General features: G+C 50.9%; 1 protein-coding gene and 1 long non-coding RNA gene across 3 annotated transcripts; one reads left to right on the forward strand and one right to left on the reverse strand.

Moving 5' to 3' along the window:
- The first annotated feature begins 913 nt into the window (after nt 1-913).
- On the forward strand, nt 914-16,036 carry Prdm12 (PR/SET domain 12). The gene is made up of 5 exons (XM_038336851.1): nt 914-1,136; nt 2,979-3,169; nt 4,580-4,735; nt 13,689-13,800; nt 15,618-16,036. The coding sequence occupies exons 1-5, from the start codon at nt 914-916 to the stop codon at nt 16,034-16,036; spliced, it is 1,101 nt and encodes a 366-aa protein (XP_038192779.1).
- LOC119818961 lies at nt 11,707-18,381 on the reverse strand. Of its 2 annotated transcripts, XR_005286206.1 has the most exons (4): nt 17,968-18,381; nt 17,526-17,648; nt 13,665-14,140; nt 11,707-12,798 (listed from the first exon to the last, which is right to left on the reverse strand). It is a non-coding gene; the product is annotated as an uncharacterized LOC119818961 (long non-coding RNA). The 2 variants fall into 2 exon arrangements; XR_005286205.1 differs by lacking the exon at nt 11,707-12,798 and having other exon boundaries at nt 13,477-14,140.
- Between the last annotated feature and the right edge of the window lie 2,649 nt (nt 18,382-21,030).

The raw sequence follows: 21,030 nt of genomic DNA on the forward strand, positions 1-21,030 counted from the left end.
AGGGGTGGGGGCGAGGGAGAGAGATGGGAACCCGACCAAATACTGGGCTTGGTCAAGGAGAACAGCACGCTGCCCGCAGCCCAGGGAGTGGCCCGGAGTGCTAGGAAGGTGAAAGCCTGGCTGGGGACCGTAGTGACCAAGGATCTTGTCTGGGACAGTGGGTGCGAGGGGACTCTGGGCTCGCAGTCATGAGTCCCCTCTTACTCAGTCTAGTCCCTGGAGTATGGGAGAGCCTCGCTGTGTCGCAGCCCCTACTCCAACCCCTCCTCTCCCGGCCGCGGGCTGATCCTCCCTCCCTGCCTGGAGCTTCCCACGGGGAGAGGAGGAGGAGGGGAGGAGGAAGGACCAGAGGGGAGGGAGGAGCAGAGGGGGACTATTCTAAGCGGTCCGCGCTGCCCCCGCCCCTCTCGCTGTCGGTGAAGGCTCCTTCGAGCCTGGCCGGGTACAAGTCTGTCCTTCGACGTCAGGGGGTCATTAATAACCAATTAGGAGGGTCACTGCGGCTCCTATAAAGGAGCTGAGATTTTGCCAAGGGGAGGACGGTCCTGACTGGATGTGCAGGAGGCGAGTGGGCAACCGAGAGCCTTTGGTCGGTGTTTCTCGGCAGTCACTCACCTCCCACCCATCCCGCACCCCTCCTGGTACCCGCCCCCGTCTCCACCCGCGGATTTCCAGCCCTTTACCATCTTTGCAGATTTTGTGTACCTCCCGCTTCGTTCACTTTCCTCCCAGCCAGCCCCCTTGCCACTCACTCCCTAGAGCATCCTCCCCCTGCTCCTCTCCCTCCTCCTCCTCCCTCGTGTTGTGTCGCACTCCTCTCCTCTCACTCCTGTGCTCCCTCTTCGTTGGTTGCCCACCTCTCTGAAGTCCACCCAGCCGTCCTTTCGCAGCGACGGTGAGCTCCTGGCCGCCCATGATGGGCTCTGTGCTCCCAGCTGAGGCCCTGGTGCTCAAAACAGGGCTGAAGGCTCCGGGGCTGGCGTTGGCAGAGGTCATCACCTCCGACATTCTACACAGTTTCTTATATGGCCGATGGCGCAATGTGTTAGGCGAGCAGCTGCTGGAGGACAAGAGCCACCATGCCAGCCCAAAGACCGCCTTCACCGCTGAAGTCCTGGCTCAGTCATTCTCAGGAGGTGAGTCGCGCCGTCGGGGCTCTTCTCCTTCCCTCTTCCTGTCTATCCCCAATTTTCAGGCTACCAGCGCGGTGGCCAGATAGGGAACACTGGGTTTGGGGCTCCTGCCCCCAATCTGGATTCTCTCCCTTATCAGCGCACCTTAGTTTTTCCGTGGATCAAACCTTGGCTGCAACAGCCACACCAAAGCAGAGCGGAGGCAGCTAGGAATGCAGGGCGCTCTAGGACCAAATCCCAGCGACCTAGACGACCGACCTCGGTCAGCTAGGCTCTTCTGTGTCTTCTCTCCCCACCCCAGCCTCCGGCCTGGAGGCTCTCGGTTTCCTGGCTTTAAAAGCCTTACTAAGCGTGTAATAGCAGTTGACTCAAAAAGAACGGGTTTTAAATTCATTTGGTTAACTTGGGCTTGACCCGCGAAAGTTCCCACTTAAACCAAAAACTTTAAAAGACAGCCGGGGCCGGGGAAGGGGCGGAGGGCGGGCAGGCCAGGAGAGAAAAAGCCGAAGAGAGCGAGGAAGAGAAAGAGCGAGGAAAGTTCCTTTTCTTTAAGATGTCTCAAGTTCTTATTCCTCATTCGTCACCCCGCAAACAATATCTTTCCCCAGCGTTGGCGTCTCTGAGCGTCGCCCTCTCTTCCCCTTTAAGATTGCTGTTCCTCTCTTAATTTACCGTGAAGACTAATTCCACTTCCATTCACGCTATGTCAACCATCTAATCCTCCTTTTTTGTAAGGAGAATTCCTCGGCCCCTTTTAAACAAGTCCCCTCCGCATTGAGATACAATTTACTGCTACAGCTTTCTTCCAGGGCTAATGAATTTAGAATTAGCAATTTCTTTCGAATGGAGCCGAATGAATGCGATCACTTTAACAGCGTGACAAATTGCCGGCCGCTTCGCAATGGACACCGTTTAACCCCCCCTTTCAGCCTGCCGGCTCGCCGGGTATTTTCCCAGGTAGCTTAGAGGGGAACCTTGTAAGACAAGGAGGCCGCCCCTGTGCGCCTCGCCGCTCCCACCCCTGCCGCAGAGGCCCCACCGGGGATCCTCTGGGGGCTAGGGACCACTGGTTGGTTCTTCCTTGCCCATTAAGGCGACTTCAGAGCTCGCCTGATCCGGGTGCCGGCCTCGCTGGCACTCTAGAACCTGGAGCAGAGTCGGCGTGGCAGGGGGTGATGTCAGTAGAGCTGGGAGCTCAGTTTGCAGAAGCAAGTGTTTTTTTCTGCGAGGGTGCTACCTTCCGAACTGGGGATCTGTCCTCAGTGCTGACCGCAACCGGGAGACACAGGAGACACGCAGTGAGCCCAGCCAGAGTCAGCAAAGCAATTGAACATCCAGGAACAAGGCTGAGTGAAGAGTCCCCGGGTTGGACGTTACCTCTTCGCCAGACCCGGCCTCAGTTTCCCTGTCTGTAAACACAATGCGTTCGCACTGGTTCTTAGGCTTTTCCGCGATGGAAGGCGATGGAAGGCGGTGAAGGATGTGGATGTTTGCAGGATTTGTGTAAAGACTTGTAGAAATGAGCCTCAAGGACTGCTGAGACAGTTCGGCGGCAGAGCGCTCCATGCGCAAGGCTTTGCGTTCGATCCCGAGTAACTCTCCGCCCAAAAGAGAAATAAATAAATCATGATGCACCGCTTACTTTTAGAAAGCACAGGGGGGTCCTGGGTTGCAAAATAAGACTGAACTTCTGCACATAGGCCTATAGCGCGCTACTGGAGATATTCTCCCATGTTGGGACTGCTTGTGCGCTAAGCAGGGAGAGCGCATCCTGGATGAGAAGGGTAGGGGCCTTCTCTGCGCAAATATGACTGGGTTCCTCTAACACCGCCCCCTCCCCCGCAGAGGTGCAGAAGCTGTCCAGCCTGGTGCTGCCGGTGGAAGTGATCATCGCTCAGAGTTCCATCCCAGGCGAGGGCCTTGGCATCTTCTCCAAGACGTGGATCAAGGCAGGCACGGAGATGGGTCCCTTCACGGGCCGCGTCATTGCTCCGGAGCATGTGGATCTCTGCAAGAACAACAATCTGATGTGGGAGGTAGGCCGGAGCTTTGGAGAAGGATTCGGGTGGACAAGTGGGCTGGCTCCCTCGAGGGTTGTGTCCACTGGTGTCAGAAAAGAGCCCTCTCTGGCCTGTACCAGAGCTTCAGTTCTGGAGCTGTGGATGCTGTCCCTTTGAACACTCTCTAGGGTACCACTCTCCTGTCCTGTAGCTTTCTCTGCCAATGTCCTGTTCTTTCTCTTTTGCCTGATTTGGAAAAAATATCTGACCCATCTGGCTTCCAAGCTTCCCAGGCAAGGCTGTTAGCCACACTTCATCTGTGACAAGTGCCGAGATTCAGGGTGCTGAGTGAGATTCAGGGGAAGTATGGTGCAGAGGCTGGGAAGAAGGGCTCTCCGGGCTTCTCCAAGCTATCCATGTTCTTTCCCTGGCCTTAGAGGCAGCAAGGGTGGGTCTCTGGCGCTGGCCTATGGTGAAGTGTGGCTGGAGTAGAGGACAGTGGAAGCTGGGTGTTTCTTGAGAATAGCTTTCCCAGTCCCAGGTCTGGTGGCATCCGAAATAACCATGGCTGGCGGTTGAGTCAGCAGTCTTGTTCCCCAGCCTGCGGACTGTGAGTGCATCTCCTCAGCCCTATGGGTTATTATTCTCATTTTGCACTAGGAAATAGGTATCTGAAAGGCTTCCATCTCTGGCTTCTGACTCTACCCCACCTCCGACAGTGTCAGATGCCAGGGACACTAGGACAAAGTCGGCCCAGTAGTAGCCCTCCTCCATTGCTCACCACCCCTAGACGGCACAGGCACAGCAGCCAGATGGTACACCTACTACTCAGTCTCATTGTGTCCCCTGCTGCCACCCTAGCAGCCCCACCTGGCAGGAGATCAGTGTGATACCTACAGCTGTTCAGAGGAACTGGAGGGAGAGAGCAGAGAGATGACCCGAGACCTTGTCTTCTCCTTCCCCTGGGCCTAGTGGGGTCTTCCAGCCTTTGCCCCATCAGGAAGCTAGCCTGTGCTTTGAGCTCTGTGGACCCTTAGCCGTTAGCTTCACATAAGGGCTTAGACCAGGCCAAGAGCCCCTGGTAAGCTAGATTTGCCTCTTAAGTTCTTGTTCCCTCTCTGAGGTTCTGCAGCAAACCTGGACAGGTAGCAGAAGTGCATATCTCCTGCTTAGGGATCTCATGGGGACATTTCTCTTCTGGGGGTGGAAGAGCCTGGTCATAGTAAGCATGTGGGTCCCTGAAGACTGACTCCTTATTTGCCCCTTGCCCCAGACAAGTCACGGTGCCCCCTAACCTCGCTTTCCTGGATTGGATGGAATAGCTAACAAAAGCTTTAGCCACTTCCTGGAGCTGTTGGGAGAAAGAAGAATGTCTACAGATGTCTGACCTGGGCCACACAGGCAGCACGGCCCTGTCTCATCCATCACTGCTCCACTTGTGCCCAGGTATTCAACGAGGATGGCACAGTACGCTACTTCATTGATGCCAGCCAGGAAGACCACCGAAGCTGGATGACCTACATCAAGTGTGCCCGGAATGAGCAGGAGCAGAACCTAGAGGTGGTCCAGATTGGCACCAGCATCTTCTACAAGGCCATCGAGGTACGCACATGTAACTGTTACACAGGGACAGATGGAGATGTGTCACAAGGCAAGGAGTGTGCAAAAGCAGCTGTATTCTGTGGCCAAAGAAGACAGAAGGACTTTGGTGCTGACCCAACTGGCTCTGCCTGGGCTCAGAACTGAGGCTTGTGTGCTGATTGCCAGGAGTATGCCCTGTGTGGGAAGCTTGTGATATAGCCGGGAGAATACGGAGCTTGAACATGTGGTGAATGTCTTGGATGTAGAGGAGAGTGTGCAGGGGTTCAGAAGGTAGAATAATACGGCAGAACACCAAGTGGAAGCAGACTGGGGCTGCACTTGGCTCTGATAAAGGACGTATGTCCATGGAGGTTTAGCTATGTGTCATCTTTCATTCTGCAGACGTGGGGGCCAGTGGTGTGTGGCTCAGCAATAGCTCACTGTGTCATGTCTCCCACGTGCTGACCCTCACACAAGGAGGATCTTGAGTTTATGAACACAGTTACCTGTCATTGCTTGGTGGCCTAGAGCTCTGAACACCCCCTTATACACACACACACACACACACACACACACGTGTTACTGAGGAAAGGTGTCTCAAGTTTGGGCTTATTGAAGTCACTCTCTAACCTCGAAGAGCAGCTAAGCCCCTGACCCTCCCCACTACCAAGGGGCTTCCAAAACAAGTTAGCAAAAGTACAAACTCTAGGAAAATGCAGTGGGACAGGCCTGCTACCCCTCACAGCATTTAGACAACTTCCCACATCCAGGCCAGGGCAAGAACAGCCAAGCTGCACGCCAAGAGACCCTGTTCAAAGAATCCTGCTGTTGTGCCCCCATTCCCCCACCCTGCCTTGGCTACAACTGCTCCCTCCCTTACCACTTCCCCAGATGTCTTTAGCTTTTCTGTCTCTGCCAGGCATCTCCTACCTCCAGGACTGCCCCCCCTTTCTTCCAAGGCCTTGGCCCTGGTTCCCCACTTTTGTCCACTTTAGAAGACTCCCAAGCATCATCATGCCCTCTAGCCTGTCCAGGCCTGCTAGCTTCTTGGACTTGAGTCTTATTGTTCCAGAATGACCAGACCTTTGGGACTTTGACAGGGGTGGTGGCAGAATAGCCTTTACCTAGGTTTTGTATGGCCAGGGCCTGGGTCACAGCAGAACGTTAGCTCAAGAAAGACCAACCAGGAAGCAGAGAGTACAGAAAGACAGGCAGGTCTGCCCCTGGAGTTCAGAAATGCTAGGAGGACTGAGGAGTGTCAGCTTAGTACCAGAGGTAGCTCAGGCAGGACCAGCATGACCCCTGTGGCCATCCAGCTGGATTGCTATCTTCTAGAATTGGCTTTTGGTGCAGCTGAACACTCTCATAGCAAAGTACATCCTCCTGCATTCTCACCCTTCTGGCTCTCTTTTTTTTTTTTTCTTTTTTTTTTCTTTTGGTTTTTCGAGACAGGGTTTCTCTGTGGCTTTGGAGCCTGTCCTGGAACTAGCTCTTGTAGACCAGGCTGGTCTCGAACTCACAGAGATCCGCCTACCTCTGCCTCCGAGTGCTGGGATTAAAGGTGTGCGCCACCACCGCCCGGCTCCTTCTGGCTCTCTTAAGCATACCTTATACCCACATACACACACAAATGTATGTGCACGTTCAGAGACACACCTGTACACACATATATACACAAACACACATGCACACACACTCATACATGCACAGATTCACACACACACACATGCACATGGACACAGACACAGGAGGCTGGCCAAGAATACCTATATCTTGTTGGCACTTGGGCTCAAAGCTGGAGCAAACAGATGGCCTGCATCCCATCATATTAGACACGTTAGACTGATGAGAATCGAAGTCAGAGCAGGACATATGAATGATATTTATCCAGAAGTATGATTCAGGGGACAAGGAGGGTAAGGAATATTTCTAGAGAGGGGTTGCAGTTTGTATGATTAAGAGAAGTTCATCTATGTTTATCAGAAATTTAAGTTTATGAAAGAATGGACCATACACACACATCTTTATGGCACACACATTATCACACGTATGATGTATCTGTCATATATATGCTTCCCACATGTATCACAGTGTTGAGATAGAACTATCCAGCTAAGAAGGGGCTGTTAACTGAGGTACAAGGAAACACAAAACAATTTCAAATTACTTTCATTTAATTTTTTATGTCTTTTTGCAGGATGGTAGTGGCATATGCTTTTAATCTCAGAACTTGAGAGGCAGAAGCAGGGTCTTACTAGGTAGCCCTAGCTGTCCTGGAACTCACTATGAAGACAGGCTGGCCTCAAACTCACAGAGATCCACCCAGCTCAGCCTCCAGAGTGTTGGGATCAAAGGCATTCACCACTATATCTGGTTCAAAATTACATTTCATAAATGTATATATTTTTTTTTCATAGCAACAATTCTCTCACATCATTTTATAACAATGTCAGAATTCTACTTGTATTTCCGGGTATGACCAGACATATTTCTGCTCACCCAGGCGGCTCCTGGGAAGTCTTGAATAATCAGCTGTTTGTTCTGTGTGTGTGTGTGAAGAGGGAGCTGTTAGCCAAAGAGAGAGACCTTTGCCATGATCTGTTTACTTGGTCTTCCTGCCACTCACAAGCACTATTTATATTTCATAACAGTAACCCATTGCTTGCCAAAACGGAGGAGGGGGGATGCCTCTCTTCAGTAGGAAGAATACTTGATTGCTGCTATAGAACATTCCACAAAGATGAAGTTATGGATCAGTAAATGGAGACAGAGGTGATTGGGTTTGGGAACTTAGGCCAACACTTGAGTTCTGCTACAAATTCTGCATTCCAGGTTGGGGTGACTTGGGGAGCAGGCGTTCAGCCTTCTGGTTTTGCTTCTGCGTGGGCACTAACTCAATCCTGCCTCAGGTGCCTCAAACCACATTTCTAGGAAGCACCCAGCAGAAAACAAGGGTATACTAAATATTAATAATACATCTTTCTCTGGGTGATGGGTGTCCATAGGGACCCACCTCTTCCAGGAAAACAAAACTGACTCACCAAGGAAGCAAGAGACCATGGCAAAGGGAAGGCTTGAAGAGTCTGTTATCACACTAACTAAACACCCCTGTCTGGGTGTTTTACAATGGGAAGAAAATCTCTAGTCTCTCTTACTTCTGCTTCATTGTATTTTATTGGCAAATGATTGCCCTGAAATGTGGGCTTTCTCGTTTCTTCTAGTTTCAGGGCAGCGGCGCCTTTTATTTTTTCTTAGGTCCTCTTTTCTCAACTCGCAGGACAAGCACCATTTTCTTTTTGACCTTGCTCAGTGGTGGCTCTGACGATTACCATCATTAGTGATCAGCACCATTAATGATGCTTCCCGGAGCATTTCTTGCGCCGACACTACACTGACAGTATTTCCAAAGGGCCTTAGCAACTTTTTGCTTCTGTAGTGGGGACTGAACCCAGTGCGTATTTGCTTTTTCTCATGGTTCCATGGGTCGAACCCAGGGCCTTATACATAGCGAATAGGTCCTCCATTGCTGAGCCTCATTACAGCTCCTGTCCCCATTTTAAGGATGAAGAAACTAAGGTCCAAGTTTGGGGAGACTCTGATTGGACGCCAGCCCATCTGCTGCAGAGCTAGAATGTGGCTGGCTGTGCTGTGTGGCCTCCCCGGCCAGCATATTCTTGTCGGGGCTCTATTAATTGCTGTGTCAGGACATCTGTGCACAATGGAAACCGATGATCATCCAGATGACACCGAGATGCTTCTGTGTCACTTCGGGAAAGGGCAGTGTCAGAGCCTCCTGAGAGCGTGCTCAATGGGGTGTCATGAATTTGTATTAAGAAGGCAAACTTGAAAGCCTGTCATTGCCCTTCTGTCGTTGAAATGGGGGTTAGGACTAGCGTTAAGGAGCAGCGACTGTTAGGAACTATCCACGGGGTCATGAGGCTTGACAGCAGGAATCAGGTAATGGGCCTGACAGAGAGGGTTTTACCAAATGGGGATCAGTTCCTTTGGGGACTGCTTGCTTCGTGGCATGTCCCAAACCAGAAACTTGAGTGACCAGCCAATTTGGGTTCTCAGCCCTTCCAGTCTGGACCAGCTGCACTCAGTAGAAGCAGTGCCTGAGAGGCCTGTAGGGACTGTGGCTGTTCAATGCACTGATGCAGTCTGTGCACAGACTTTCAGGGTCTCAGAAAAGAGTGTGCAAGTTCTGGAGTATCCTGGGCTCCAACACATCAGACACACATTCAGACACCCCCCAACACATGTCTACAGGCTTCACTTTTCAGGTTGAAAAAAAATTAATTTTAGTATTTAGTAAGTGGAGACCAGAGGCAGGGGGTTTCAGGTTCTGAAGGTCAAAGCAACACTTAGTCCTTTTCTCTGTGAAGGGGACTTGGGGGCTGCTCATAGCCTTCATCTGTCTAGGGATGTTTCATTCCCAGCTCCAGTGCATTCTCCTTAGCAGGTTTCCTTTCCTGAAAAGTCTTATGATTGTTGTCGCTGTTGTATATGTATAGAAATGATACATGCTCGTTTTCTTTTTTCAAGACAGGGTTTCTCTGTGCAGCCCTGGCTGTCCTGGAACTCTCTCTGTAGAGCAGGCTGGCCTCGAACTCACAGAGATCTACCTGCCTCTGCCTCCCGAGTGCTGGGATTAAAGGTGTGCGTCACCATGCCTGGCTAATACATGCTCATTTCTAAAGTAGATCTTGTTAAACCAGAAGTCATACTGTTTTTTTATATTTCTCTCTTAAAGTCTAAATATGCATTTTTTCAAAGTCTCAAAATGACTCGTTTTGGGGGGAAACACTCCCAGAGGGGCAGAGGCAACAGCTGGCATGGGATCAGAAGAGAGAGAAACTCACCATTATGGTGAGTGGCATTACTGGGGCACAGTTAGACCCGTATTCCCACGGAGTTTCATTTTTTAAAGCTGAATAAAAATAAGTTTAGTATTTATTCATTAAATTTAAAAGTATTTGTTTTATTATACTTGTATGCATATTTTGCATGCATGTATGTATATGCACACATGTGTGCCTGCGGTCCTTGAAGACCAGGTCTCAGAGGGTGTTAGATCCCCTGGAACCGGGAGTCACTGCTGGTTGTGTGTTACGGCACAAGTCCTCTGGAAGAGCAGCCAGTGCTTTTAACTGCCAAGTCGCTGTTCTAGGACCTACTTATTTATTTATTTATTTATTTATTTATTTATTTATTTATTTATTTATTTTGGTTTTTCGAGACAGGGTTTCTCTGCAGCTTTTTTAGAGCCTGTCCTGGAACTAGCTCTTGTAGACCAGGCTGGCCTCGAACTCACGGAGATCCGCCTGCCTCTGCCTCCCGAGTGCTGGGATTAAAGGCGTGCGCCACCACCGCCCGGCTTTCCTACTTATTTATTTTTGAGGCGCACAGTCTTATGTAGCCCAGGCTGGTCTTGAGACCAGCCATTCACTATTTAGACGAAGATGATCTCTTGAACTTCTGATCTCCTGCCTTTACCCCCTCAGCGCAGGGTTTACAGGCTCAGTGGAGCTGAGCTCCAAACTCAGAGCTTCATACGCCCCAAGTAAGTACTCCACCTACTGAGGCATGCCCCCAGCCCCATGCCTGTGCTTAGTCCCGGGTGAACTTTCACCCTGCCAATGGCCCTGGGCTTTACTACAGTGACTCAAAGTGCCCAGATCGCTGCTAGTTTCTCTGGGGATTTGGCAAGCTAGGAAAACAGTGAGCAAGCAGCAATTCCACAGCTTTATAGTACAGCAGGCTTTGTGTCTGTGGTCCTGTTTCCCAGCGGCTCTCAGGGAGGCCTGTAAAACAGGGACGGCTCTGCTCTGCCATAGAGAGAACTGAGGCCAAGAGACACAGTTGAGTGCTTGGCGGGTACAGAGCCTGAGTGATTGTTATGATTGTTCGTCAGGGACTCCAGGACTCAGCAGGGCCCTCTGTAGCTGTCTCCTACAGGGTGTGTGCAGGTGACCTAGAGACCGCCTTCGAGGGATATACAAGTCAGTCACACAGGGACCTGGGGACGCGAGAGCCGTCTTGAACAGTAGTCTCTTTCCTAATCCATATCTTTAAAAGCAAACAAAAACCCTCCATCAATATTTAAATACTCGTATTCCATCATCCGCATCTTTGAGGGCTCCACAGACCTTTCTTCCCTCCTCCTCTTCAAGGAGAGGCCTCCAGCTCTGGCCCTCCATCTTGGATGGTGACCATGACAGTGAGGAGAGGCTGAAGGACTTGCGCTCTATGTCAGGTTCCAAGATGCCTGCAGTCTTTGAGACCCTGTGTCGTCTTGCTTGTGTTTAGTAAGACTCATACTTGTTTTTCATATTTAACACCCCCTCCCAGAGTGGAACTGGCCACATGCCTGCTCCTGGGCTGCTGTGAGGCCAGGGGCTATGGGTTGGCATGAAGGAATGTGGTGACACTAGGCTGAGTCTCTGTAGGGAAACAGCAGCCAAGACACCTGTCACTCCCTGGCCTCCCCTCCTGTCACAGCTCGCTCTCCTTTTGGAGACCTGATGGATGGTCTGGGGACTCTTGTGGGTTCTCTCCGTGGAAGGTGGACCCGACGCTCTCAGGCTCACGTGGAAGGGGAGAAACTCTCCCTGACCACTACGCTGGGATGGCTCCAGACACTCAAGGGTGGAATGCCATGTGATTTTTTATTTGTGTGTACATGTGTATATACTTATTTTGTGTATGTATGCTTGTATTGTGTGTGTACAGGCTTGTGTTTTTGTGTATGTTTGTTTGTGTTGTATGTGTATGCTTGTGTTGTGTTGTGTGTGTATAGGCTTGTGTTCTTCTGTGAGTGTGTTTGTGTTGTGTGTATGTATATGCTTGTGTTGTGTTGTGTGTGTATAGGCTTGTGTTCTGTGTGTGTATGTTTGTGTTGTGTGTGTATGCTTGTGTTTTGTTGTGTGTATATGATTGTGTTGTGTGTGCATGCGTGTATGTTGTATTGTATATATGTGTATGGTGTATGCTTGCGTTGTATGGTGTGTGTGTGTGTGTGTATACACTTGTATTGTGTGTATATGCTTGTGTTGTGTGTATGTATGAGTTTGTGGGACCAGACATCAACCTCAGGCGATGTGCCCAGATACCTTGTTTCTTGAGACAAGATCTCTCGCTGGCTTAGGGCCTGGCAATTGGGCTAGACTGGCTGGCCAGCAAACTCTAGGGATCCATTCCCACATGGCTGCACTGGGATTACAAGTGTACACCACCAAGCCTAACTTTTTCAGACAGGCCTTCGTGGGCTTACAAGGCAAATATTTCCTAACTGGGCTATCTCCGCAGTCCTCATACGGTCTCCTGTGCATATGCTAAAAGAGAAGCCCATAAGGACCAAGGCAAAGTTGTTAAGCGCTGTCTGAGTTTCCCTGGACACCTCACACAGTGACCTACAGTATGTATGGTCAGCGTTATGGAGGGCCACATGGCCTCTGGAGAGAGACAGGCTGTGTCTGTTTGCCCATCTTGGCTGAGGTCCAGAGAGCAGGCTTTCCAGCTCCCTTGGATTGTCGCCTTATGCTCTCTTGGTTAGTAGCTGTCATCATTCTCTTGAGAACAGCAAAGTCTGGCTGGTCATGAGCTCTGGGTTTTTTTTTTTTTCTCTTTTCTTTTTCTCTGTGTATCCCCGACTGTTCTGGAACTCACTCTGTAGACAGGCTGACTTCAAACTCACAGAGATCTGCCTGCCTCTGCCTCTGCCTCCGAAATGTTGGTATAAAATCCATGCGCTTCTACCACCAGACTGCCCTGGGTTTCTAGATGATGGGTCTAGGACACGGAGAAGCATTTTGTTTAAGGCTGTGCGGTGTTTCCAGAGGTGTAAATGTTTGTCAATCCCAAGGTTTCTTTTTTAGCACCTGTCACACGCACTGAGTCCTGCAGTGAGCCCTGTGCTGGGAAGAGAACCGCGTGTGACTCCATGCTGCCTCAGGCGCTTGGGATAAGAGCCGCTTCCGGAATATATCAGGCGGGGTGAAGCCACAGGGCACCCCACAATCCACACTCCTTAGAAACATCTGGCTCAGTCGGATGGCCCTGAGGGCTGGCTGACTCTAATTCCCCTGGATTAAAAAGAAGAAGAAAAGAAATGTTTTTTTAGGTTTTTTGCTTGTCAGGCTTACTCCTCTTCCTTTGGAGACAGTTTCATGTGTTACAGGTTGGTCTCAAGCTGTCTACATGGCCAGGGAGGACCTTGAACTTCTGATGGTCCTGCCTCCACCCCGAGTACTGGGATGGCAGTGACTACCAGGACTGTTTCACACAGAGTTGGGGATCTAGTCCAGGCCTTTGTGTGTGTTAAGCAAGCCTTCTAGCAACCGAGCTATTTTTCCACCCCTGAGCTCTTTTTCTTTTGTTTTCTTGTGGTGTGGTGAGTTTGCACCATGGCAGCAGCCTGCCTCTGCTGCCAAACAGTTACGCCATCACCCGTCGCCAGGTGCTTTTCCATTATCAGCTGTGTGGCGTGTGCACCCCTTAAAAGTGCCCCCCAGGCACAGCTCACTCTCTTGCCTCTTGTTCCTCTCTTGTTTCTTCTCATCTGTCTGTCTGTCTGCCTGCCTCTCTCATGTCCCCACTCTGACATGGCCTTTCACTCTCTCCCTCCCCCTCTCCCAGTGATCCTCTGGCATGAACTCTGTTGCACGTGGTACGGTGGTACGTTTGCTTAGTGGCCCCACTGAATGGTACCCTCTTCACCTTTCTTTTTTTTTATTTTTGATTATTGATTTGGATCCTTTTGTGTGAAGCTAGGACAGAAATGATAAAATGACCTGGGCAAAGAGGGAGACAGAGGGGACAATGTCCTGGGGCCTTCAATAGCTATACAGCTTGTCTGGGCTAGCTCATTGGGATAGCCCCAGCTTCGACTTTCTCGGGGCTGGGTGTGCAGAGAACCCTGCCTCCTGCTGGCAGCTGCCACCTCCCTGACCTCCTTTTGCTTCTCTCCCTGCAGATGATCCCTCCGGACCAGGAGCTGCTGGTGTGGTACGGAAATTCCCACAACACCTTCCTGGGCATCCCTGGTGTGCCAGGCCTGGAAGAGGAGCAGAAGAAAAACAAGCATGGTAGGTAATTCCTCCGTGGGGCCATGGTGACAATGATCAAGGAGGGGAGCGCTAGGGGACAGGGAGCCTTCTGGTCTCTGAGGACCCTGCTTCAACCTCCAGTGGCATTATACACATGGGATCTACTGGTCAAATAAGGTCGCTTCTTCCGGAGCAGCCAGCACAGGCTGAGCACAGAAAAGGCAGTCTTGCTTTCTGGACCAGATGGGTTGTCGGCAGGCAGAGATGAGCAAACTCCAGAAAGGTGATGGGTGTCTGGAGTGCTGGACAGCAGGACCACATACTGGTTTCCAGTCTGCTGTATGGTGTTGAGACTGGCTTTGCGCCTCAGCTTCCTCATCTGGAAAGAGAAGGCGTGGGGTGAAGGCACCTCTGTGTCCCCTCTTAGCTCTGTCCAGGTCCTAGTGTAGGGCCTGGCATCAGGTCGCTGCATGGCTTGTGTTCTGAAGAGGCATTGCAGGCAGAATGGGCCTGTGTGTCTTGAGATATGGCTCATCACAGTAGAAGCCACTGGCTCAAGACCCATGTCCTTTTTGGTACTGAGATACCTGGATTCCTCCAGTATGAATGAAACCTTTCAGGACTCTACAAAACTCTCAGGACATTTTTTTTTTAAAGGTAGTGTGTGTCGTGTATCCTGGACTGGCCTCCCAACTCATTCTGTATCTAAGGGTGACCTTGAACTTGATTCTCCTGCCTCCACTTCCAATGTTGAGGTCAAAGGAGTGTGTCATTATGCCCTATTATTAATTTGTTCATTTCTTTGTTTTTAAGAGAACCAAGCCAGGCATGCTAGTGCACCCCTTTACTTCTAGCACTCTGGAGGCAGAGGCAGGCAGCTCTCTGAGTTCAAGGCCAGCCTGGTCTACAGAGCAAGTTCTAGGATCGCCAGGGCTACACAGGGAAACCCTGTCTAAAAATACGGCAAAAAAAAAAAAAAAAAAAAGGAAGAAAGAAAGAGAAGAAAGAGCAGCCTGAGGATCACGGGCTAGTGTCTACAGAGCACTGATTTCCCTGAATGCCTTTTGCCTCCACTTGGAATGAGAAAATGGGCAAACAGTAGTTCCTAGATACACTGAGTCCTCCATGAATGTTTGTGAAGCAAATAGATGAGAGGGCTTTTTAGGGTCTCCATAGTTGCAATCCTTTATGTGTAGCCTATTAGGACCCAGGCATTTCTCACATTCAAACTAAACATAGAGAATAATTTTCCGTTGACTTTAGCTTGCGAGTTTCTAATAAACTCGCAAAATCCTACTAGCCCCTAGTGGTCCTACGAGACCTTTAAACAAACAAACAAACAAACTTTATTTTTACATTTTACATATTTTGTGTGCACCTAGGCATGTCTGCCACTGCGCACATGTGGAGGTTAGAGGCCACTAGTGGGAGTCAGTGCTCTCCTTCACCACGTGGGTCCACGGAATCCAATTCTGGTCACCAGGCTCCACCCACCCCACCTGACACTACCCCCGCCTTTTGCTTTGTGAGACAGGGTCTCTGCACACAATCCTGGCTGGTCTGGAATTCAGAGATCCACTTGCCTCTGCCTCCCCGGACTGCCTCCCATTTTTCAGATGAGAAAGCTAAGGTTTCCTGGGGCCCTGTCACCAAGTCCTCTCAGGTTGAGTCTTGGTGCAGTGTAACTGCTATTATAACACAGTCGCGGCCCGCGGCGCCCTCGGGGCTGTGTGGCCCACTATCTTCAAGGGAGTGAGTACACGGGGACCCGGAGCAGCTGGCGTGGGTGCTAATAGGGCTGCTTTCTTTCCCTTCCCGCCTGCGCCGTGGGTCCCGCGTTCCGCCCGCGCTGCCAGAGGACTTCCACCCGGCGGACTCCGCGACCGGCACCGCGGGCCGCATGCGCTGCGTCATCTGCCACCGAGGTTTCAACTCCCGCAGCAACCTGCGCTCGCACATGCGCATCCACACGCTGGACAAGCCCTTCGTGTGCCGCTTCTGCAACCGCCGCTTCAGCCAGTCGTCCACGCTGCGCAACCACGTGCGCCTGCACACGGGCGAGCGCCCCTATAAGTGCCAGGTGTGCCAGAGCGCCTACTCGCAGCTGGCCGGCCTGCGCGCTCACCAGAAAAGCGCGCGTCACCGGCCGCCCAGCGCCGCGCTGCAGGCACACTCGCCCGCACTGCCCGCGCCCCACGCGCACGCGCCCGCCCTCGCCGCCGCCGCCGCCGCAGCAGCAGCCGCGGCGCACCACCTGCCGGCCATGGTGCTGTGAGCGCCGCGCACGCGCCCCACGCGCACGCGCCTCCCCGCCGCCGGTGCTGTGGACCCGACCCCCGCGTCGGGCGCCGCCGAGGCGCCTGCTACCCGGAACCCACTTCTGATACATCTCGCAGAGGAAGATGCCGAGGGGCGACGTTCTCTGGCCAGGCCACCCGGCTGGTGTGGCTGCCCTGTGGCCTCTTCTTGGGAGCAGGTCCACATGTCCGCTCCCATCCCGGAGTCTCCCTCCTGCAGGACCGCGCCCCCACGCGAACATCTCTCTCGTGGATGACAGGAGAGGGACAGACGATCTCCAAAGAGAGCTTAGTACTTGGGAGTGGAAGGGAAAGCCACCTCCTTGGTTCACCCATCTCTGCCCCCTTGGAATGGTGTCTTGATGTGTCGCGAGTGGAGAGAACTTCGGTGACACTTGGCAGCGATTTGGGCTGAAAGGCTAGATTAGCACAGACCCGGAGAGACCTGTCGTCCTGGTCCCTGCTTTCTCCATCAGGCTACTTTCCCCGGCACCCGGCTCCCAGGGAAGGACAGGACGCCAATACGCTCTGAAGTGTGCTGGGCAAATTGAGAGTGAAGACACAAGGAACATTCACCATAGCCCCTGGGCAAGACCCTGTCCCTTTTGGAGCCTCAGTTTCCCCATCTGTAGAACGCGGGAGTTAGACCAGGTAGACCCCTCTTAAACTCTGCTGTCTTCGAGCTTAGGAATGGAGAGGCACCCTCAACTCCACCCTATTAAGCATTCAAGCAAGAGAATGATTGACCATACAGAGCCGTCTGAACCCGAGGTTGGCTTCTCTGTTTAGAAAGCCCTCTGAGGCGCTCAGGTGGCCCGGGGTTCGTCCCCATGTGCCCACACTGCCCCACGCCCTTGTCCACGCCTTTGCCTGCTCCGACCGTGGGCGCCCTCTGGTGTCATCTCAAACCTTGTCATTTACCAGAATCATCCCCTCCCGACCCTCCCCTCCCCCAGCAACACCCTCCCTCCGCACACCGGGGCGTTTGTAAAATTAAAAACAAAACACAAAACTATAATAATATTAACAAAAGTATAAAATGTATAGAGTTTTCAAAAAAGTGTGTTCTACTCCCAGAAAATGGTCACTTTAACTTTGTAAATGTTTATCTAAGATGAAATTTACGAAACTGTGATATATATTATTTGATTGTATATGTACAACTGTAAATACATTTGTACTTCTCTTGTATTCTAAAATAAAAATTACTTGGAACATGTATCATTTGGCCCCTGAATGGGTGCACACCCCTGAGACTTTTGGAAACACAGAAAGTGGGAAAGGGATGGAATTGGCTGGAGGCGCTGTTCCTCTACTGCTAAAATCCACTGCTGTGCCCTCTGTAAGGAAAACTGGGCCCCTAAGAGAAGCCACGGTGCAGAGTGTGTGGAACCCTGAAGGAGCAGGAGAGAATTCTCATGGTTTAGCTGGCTACAGTACAGGTTCCCTAAGGTATAATTTACTCACCTATACTTAGAAGTTTTTGTTCTCACGACCAACTTGGAGAGGTTTCAGAAGGCGGGGGCGGGGAGAGGGTACCAGGATCACCAAGCAATTCACCACACCCACTTCCGGGCTCAGTGTCCTATACTGGGACAGTAGTAACAAAAGCAACTTAAGGAAGACTATTTATCTTGGTAGAAGGTATAGTACATAAAGGCGGGGAAGTTAAAACAGGAGCCTCAAGCAGCTGGCCACATCGCATCCACTGCCAGAAGGGAGCAAAGAATGAAGGCATTGTCGCTTGGTCCCTTTCCTCCATCCGGGATCTGGGTAAGGGAGCAGCTCCATCCACAGGAAGCTGGTCCTTCTGCCTCCATTAATGCTCATAGTGATCCCCCACAAGCATGCTCAGCTGCTCTTCTCCCAGGTGATTCTGGATCATGTCAAGTTGACAGCATTAACATACCTTAATGAAAGTCATGGAGCAGGAAGGTGCAGGAGCGAGACTTCCAAAAAATCTTTAAACAGCAAGCTATTTCACTCTCTGTAGGTAACGCTGTTGGGCTCCAGAACCCACCTGGTGGCAATGTACTACAGTTGCAGCCACAGGAGCCTCAGGCCTGGGCACAGGCTAGACTGCTTTTGCAGAGGTGGGATGCAAAGATACATGAATGTGGACTGTGATCCCGAGGAGTTTGCACACCAGGTGGAGGTCTACACGGAAATGCTTCACTCCTTACACCCCCAGCAGAAACCTCCAGCCCCTTTCTCCAAGAGCACAACCCCCTACAAAGTCATGCAAATTTGAGGCAATTTCTGTGAACTAGTCCCATGGTTAGGCACCCAAACCTGTGCATCCTGAGAGTGTTCCCCTCACACTGATGAGCTGAGTCCCCTCCCCCTTTTCCAAGTGCCTTTTTAGTTGATGTCCGTGTGAACCATGTGCCTGTGTCATTCAGCCAAAGAGCAGCAAGGCAGAGGGTTTCAGCTCAGGTGTCTGACTTCAAAGGTCATGATCCTGACGGTCAGGCCACAGAATAACAGTCAGCTTGCGAATTCAGTCCAAAGGGCTTAGTTCACATCCCACAAGGACACAATGTACTTTGACTTTGTATTGATTTGACCTCTGGTTTTTGTGGGGTTTGTGCCCATCCCCCTCCAGGCTCCAGAAAGCAGCATTGACTTTTCTCCCTCCAGACCCATCCTATACCCCCCTCACTTCAGCTCTCTTGAATGGAGAACCAGAACCTGGAGTGTTTCTTGCAACTGGCCTCTTGGAATGCATCTGTTGGAGAGCAGAGAAGGTTGTAGACAGAGGCTGGCATTGTTGGAACCCAGGACCTGCATGTGATTGGCCAAGCACTCAGTCGCTAAATGACACCCAGCCCTACCATGTGTCTTAAAACTATGAAACCCATGTAATCTTTCTAGTACCTTGTGTATTCCCTAGGGCGATTTCTAGGTTCCGCTATGTTGCCTGTGAATGAAAACATTTTTCATTTCTCCCCTTATAGTTGGTTTTGTTTATTTATTATTATTACTTATTTATTTATTTTGGTTTTTCAAGACAGGGTTTTTCTGTGTAGCCCTAGCTGTCCTAGAACTCACTCTGTAGACCAAGCTGGTCTTGAAATCACAGAGATCTGCCTGCCTCTGCCTTCTGAGTGCTAGGATTAAAGGTGTGTGCCACCATGCCTGGCTAAAAGAGAGAATTTAACTGGGGGCTTGTTGACAGTTGTAGAGGTTAGTCTGTGATCATCGTGCTGGGAAATAGACAGGCATGGTGCCTGGAGCTGAGAGCTTTACATCCTGACCCACAGGCAGCAGTCAGAGCGGGACACTGGGCCTGGTGTGGGCTTTAAAAATCTCAAAGCTCACCGGGCGATGGTGGCACATGCCTTTAATCCCAGCACTCGAGAGGCAGAGGCAGGTAGATCTCTGTGAGTTTGAGGCCAGCCTGGTCTACAAGAGCTAGTTCCAGGACAGGCTCTAAAAACCCCCAAAGCTCACTTTCATTGATATACCTCTGCCAACAAGGCCACACCTCCTAATCCTTCCCAAACAGTTCATCAGCTGGGGACCAGGCACTCAAATCTAAACCTATGGGAGGGACATTCTCTTTCAAACCACCGCATGCTTCCAGAATGCTTTTTTTTTTTTTTGTAGAATGCTTTTTATTGCTTTCTTTCTTTTTCTGGTTTTTGAGACAGGGTCTTCTCTATATCTCATGCTAGTGTTAAACTCACTATATAGCCCAGGCTGGCTTTGAACTCAAAGCAATCCCCCTGCCTCAGCTGAGGAGACTGTCACATGTCACCAACCACTGCCCATTCTCTGTGCAGGAACTAGCTTTGGTGTTAGGTAAGCGTTCCCCTCCTTTCATTGTCATAGCAACAGGACCAAGCCTCAGGGACCACACGCACGGGATAACTTTAATCACTCCCAAGCTGACCCATACTCTATTTTTTCTTGCTTAGGAACCTAGTAGCTGAGGATTCTAGACAGAGGGCAATGGTCTGAGTTTGAAACCCTACTCAGCCATTTACTAACTGTGTGATTTGAGGCAATGAACAACTCTGTGCCTTGGGCTCCTCACATGGAACTGGGGTGATACTTAGCTCTAAGGAGCATACTAGGTAACAACTATAAACAAACACAGTACATGGGTGTGTGCCTGGCACATAGAAGGCCCTCAGTAGATACAAGGATGTTTTTGGCGAGTGAGTGGGGTTGTACCCTAGCACATTCTCCAGAAAGCATGCTTTACTCTCTCCGTTAACCCTTGCCTAGACTCTACTCTCAGATCTGAACTTGAGGAGCAGATACCGAGTGAGCCTCGGAGATGGCCTGCTGGGACACAAGTCTGTGCATGGGTGGAGAAAGTTCCCGACAACAGTTGGCAAGTTGCCATGCCTGACTACTTCCTTACGTCATGGCCATCTCAAGGGAGTCTGGCTTCTTCCATGTTCCTTCAGAGGTTCAGAAGCAAGAATTCCAGGAGGGTAGGGGAAGCTGCATGGGCTGTCCTGGCTTTTGCTAACCCAGAGGCATTTCTGACATATTCCTCTAGAGAGGCAGGCCCAGGCCCAGCACATACAAGGAGAGAGACTGAAGAACTCTGGAACTGTGATGTTCATGGTCCTGCTTAAAAACACCGAGGAAAGTTAAGATGGGGGCTGGGTGGATGAAATGGCTCAGCAGCAATGGGTTTATATACAAGCTGACAATTTGAGTTCAGTCCCCAGGAGTCACAAGATGGCTGGAGAGAACAGACTCCCTGGTGTCGTCTTCTGACCTCTACATGTACATGTATGTACATGTGCCATGCTACATACACAATCGTACACACACACACACATACACACACACAACATGGGGGCCATTTCCAATGTTTTGAGAGAAATAGTACTTTGATGCACATCCTTGGGTAGAAATTCCTGCACACCTCTGCTTGGAAAAGGAATCCAGCCTCTGTCATTTTAGTGGGCCACAAAGCAAAGTCAGTCTGTAGATGAGAATCAGTCCAAGA

The sequence above is a fragment of the Arvicola amphibius genome, chromosome 7, assembly GCF_903992535.2.
Source record: "Arvicola amphibius chromosome 7, mArvAmp1.2, whole genome shotgun sequence".
In the NCBI taxonomy this organism is placed as follows: domain Eukaryota; kingdom Metazoa; phylum Chordata; class Mammalia; order Rodentia; family Cricetidae; genus Arvicola; species Arvicola amphibius.

What these genes read in the sequence shown, in the direction of transcription:
- Prdm12 (XM_038336851.1), top strand. Translation starts at nt 914, where the DNA reads ATGATGGGCTCTGTGCTCCCAGCTGAGGCCCTGGTGCTCAAAACAGGG. An exon ending in ACAACAATCTGATGTGGGAG is followed by an intron (nt 3,170 to 4,579) that starts GTAGGCCGGAGC and finishes ACTTGTGCCCAG; the next exon opens with GTATTCAACGAGGATGGCAC. An exon ending in GCAGAAGAAAAACAAGCATG is followed by an intron (nt 13,801 to 15,617) that starts GTAGGTAATTCC and finishes CCGCGCTGCCAG; the next exon opens with AGGACTTCCACCCGGCGGAC.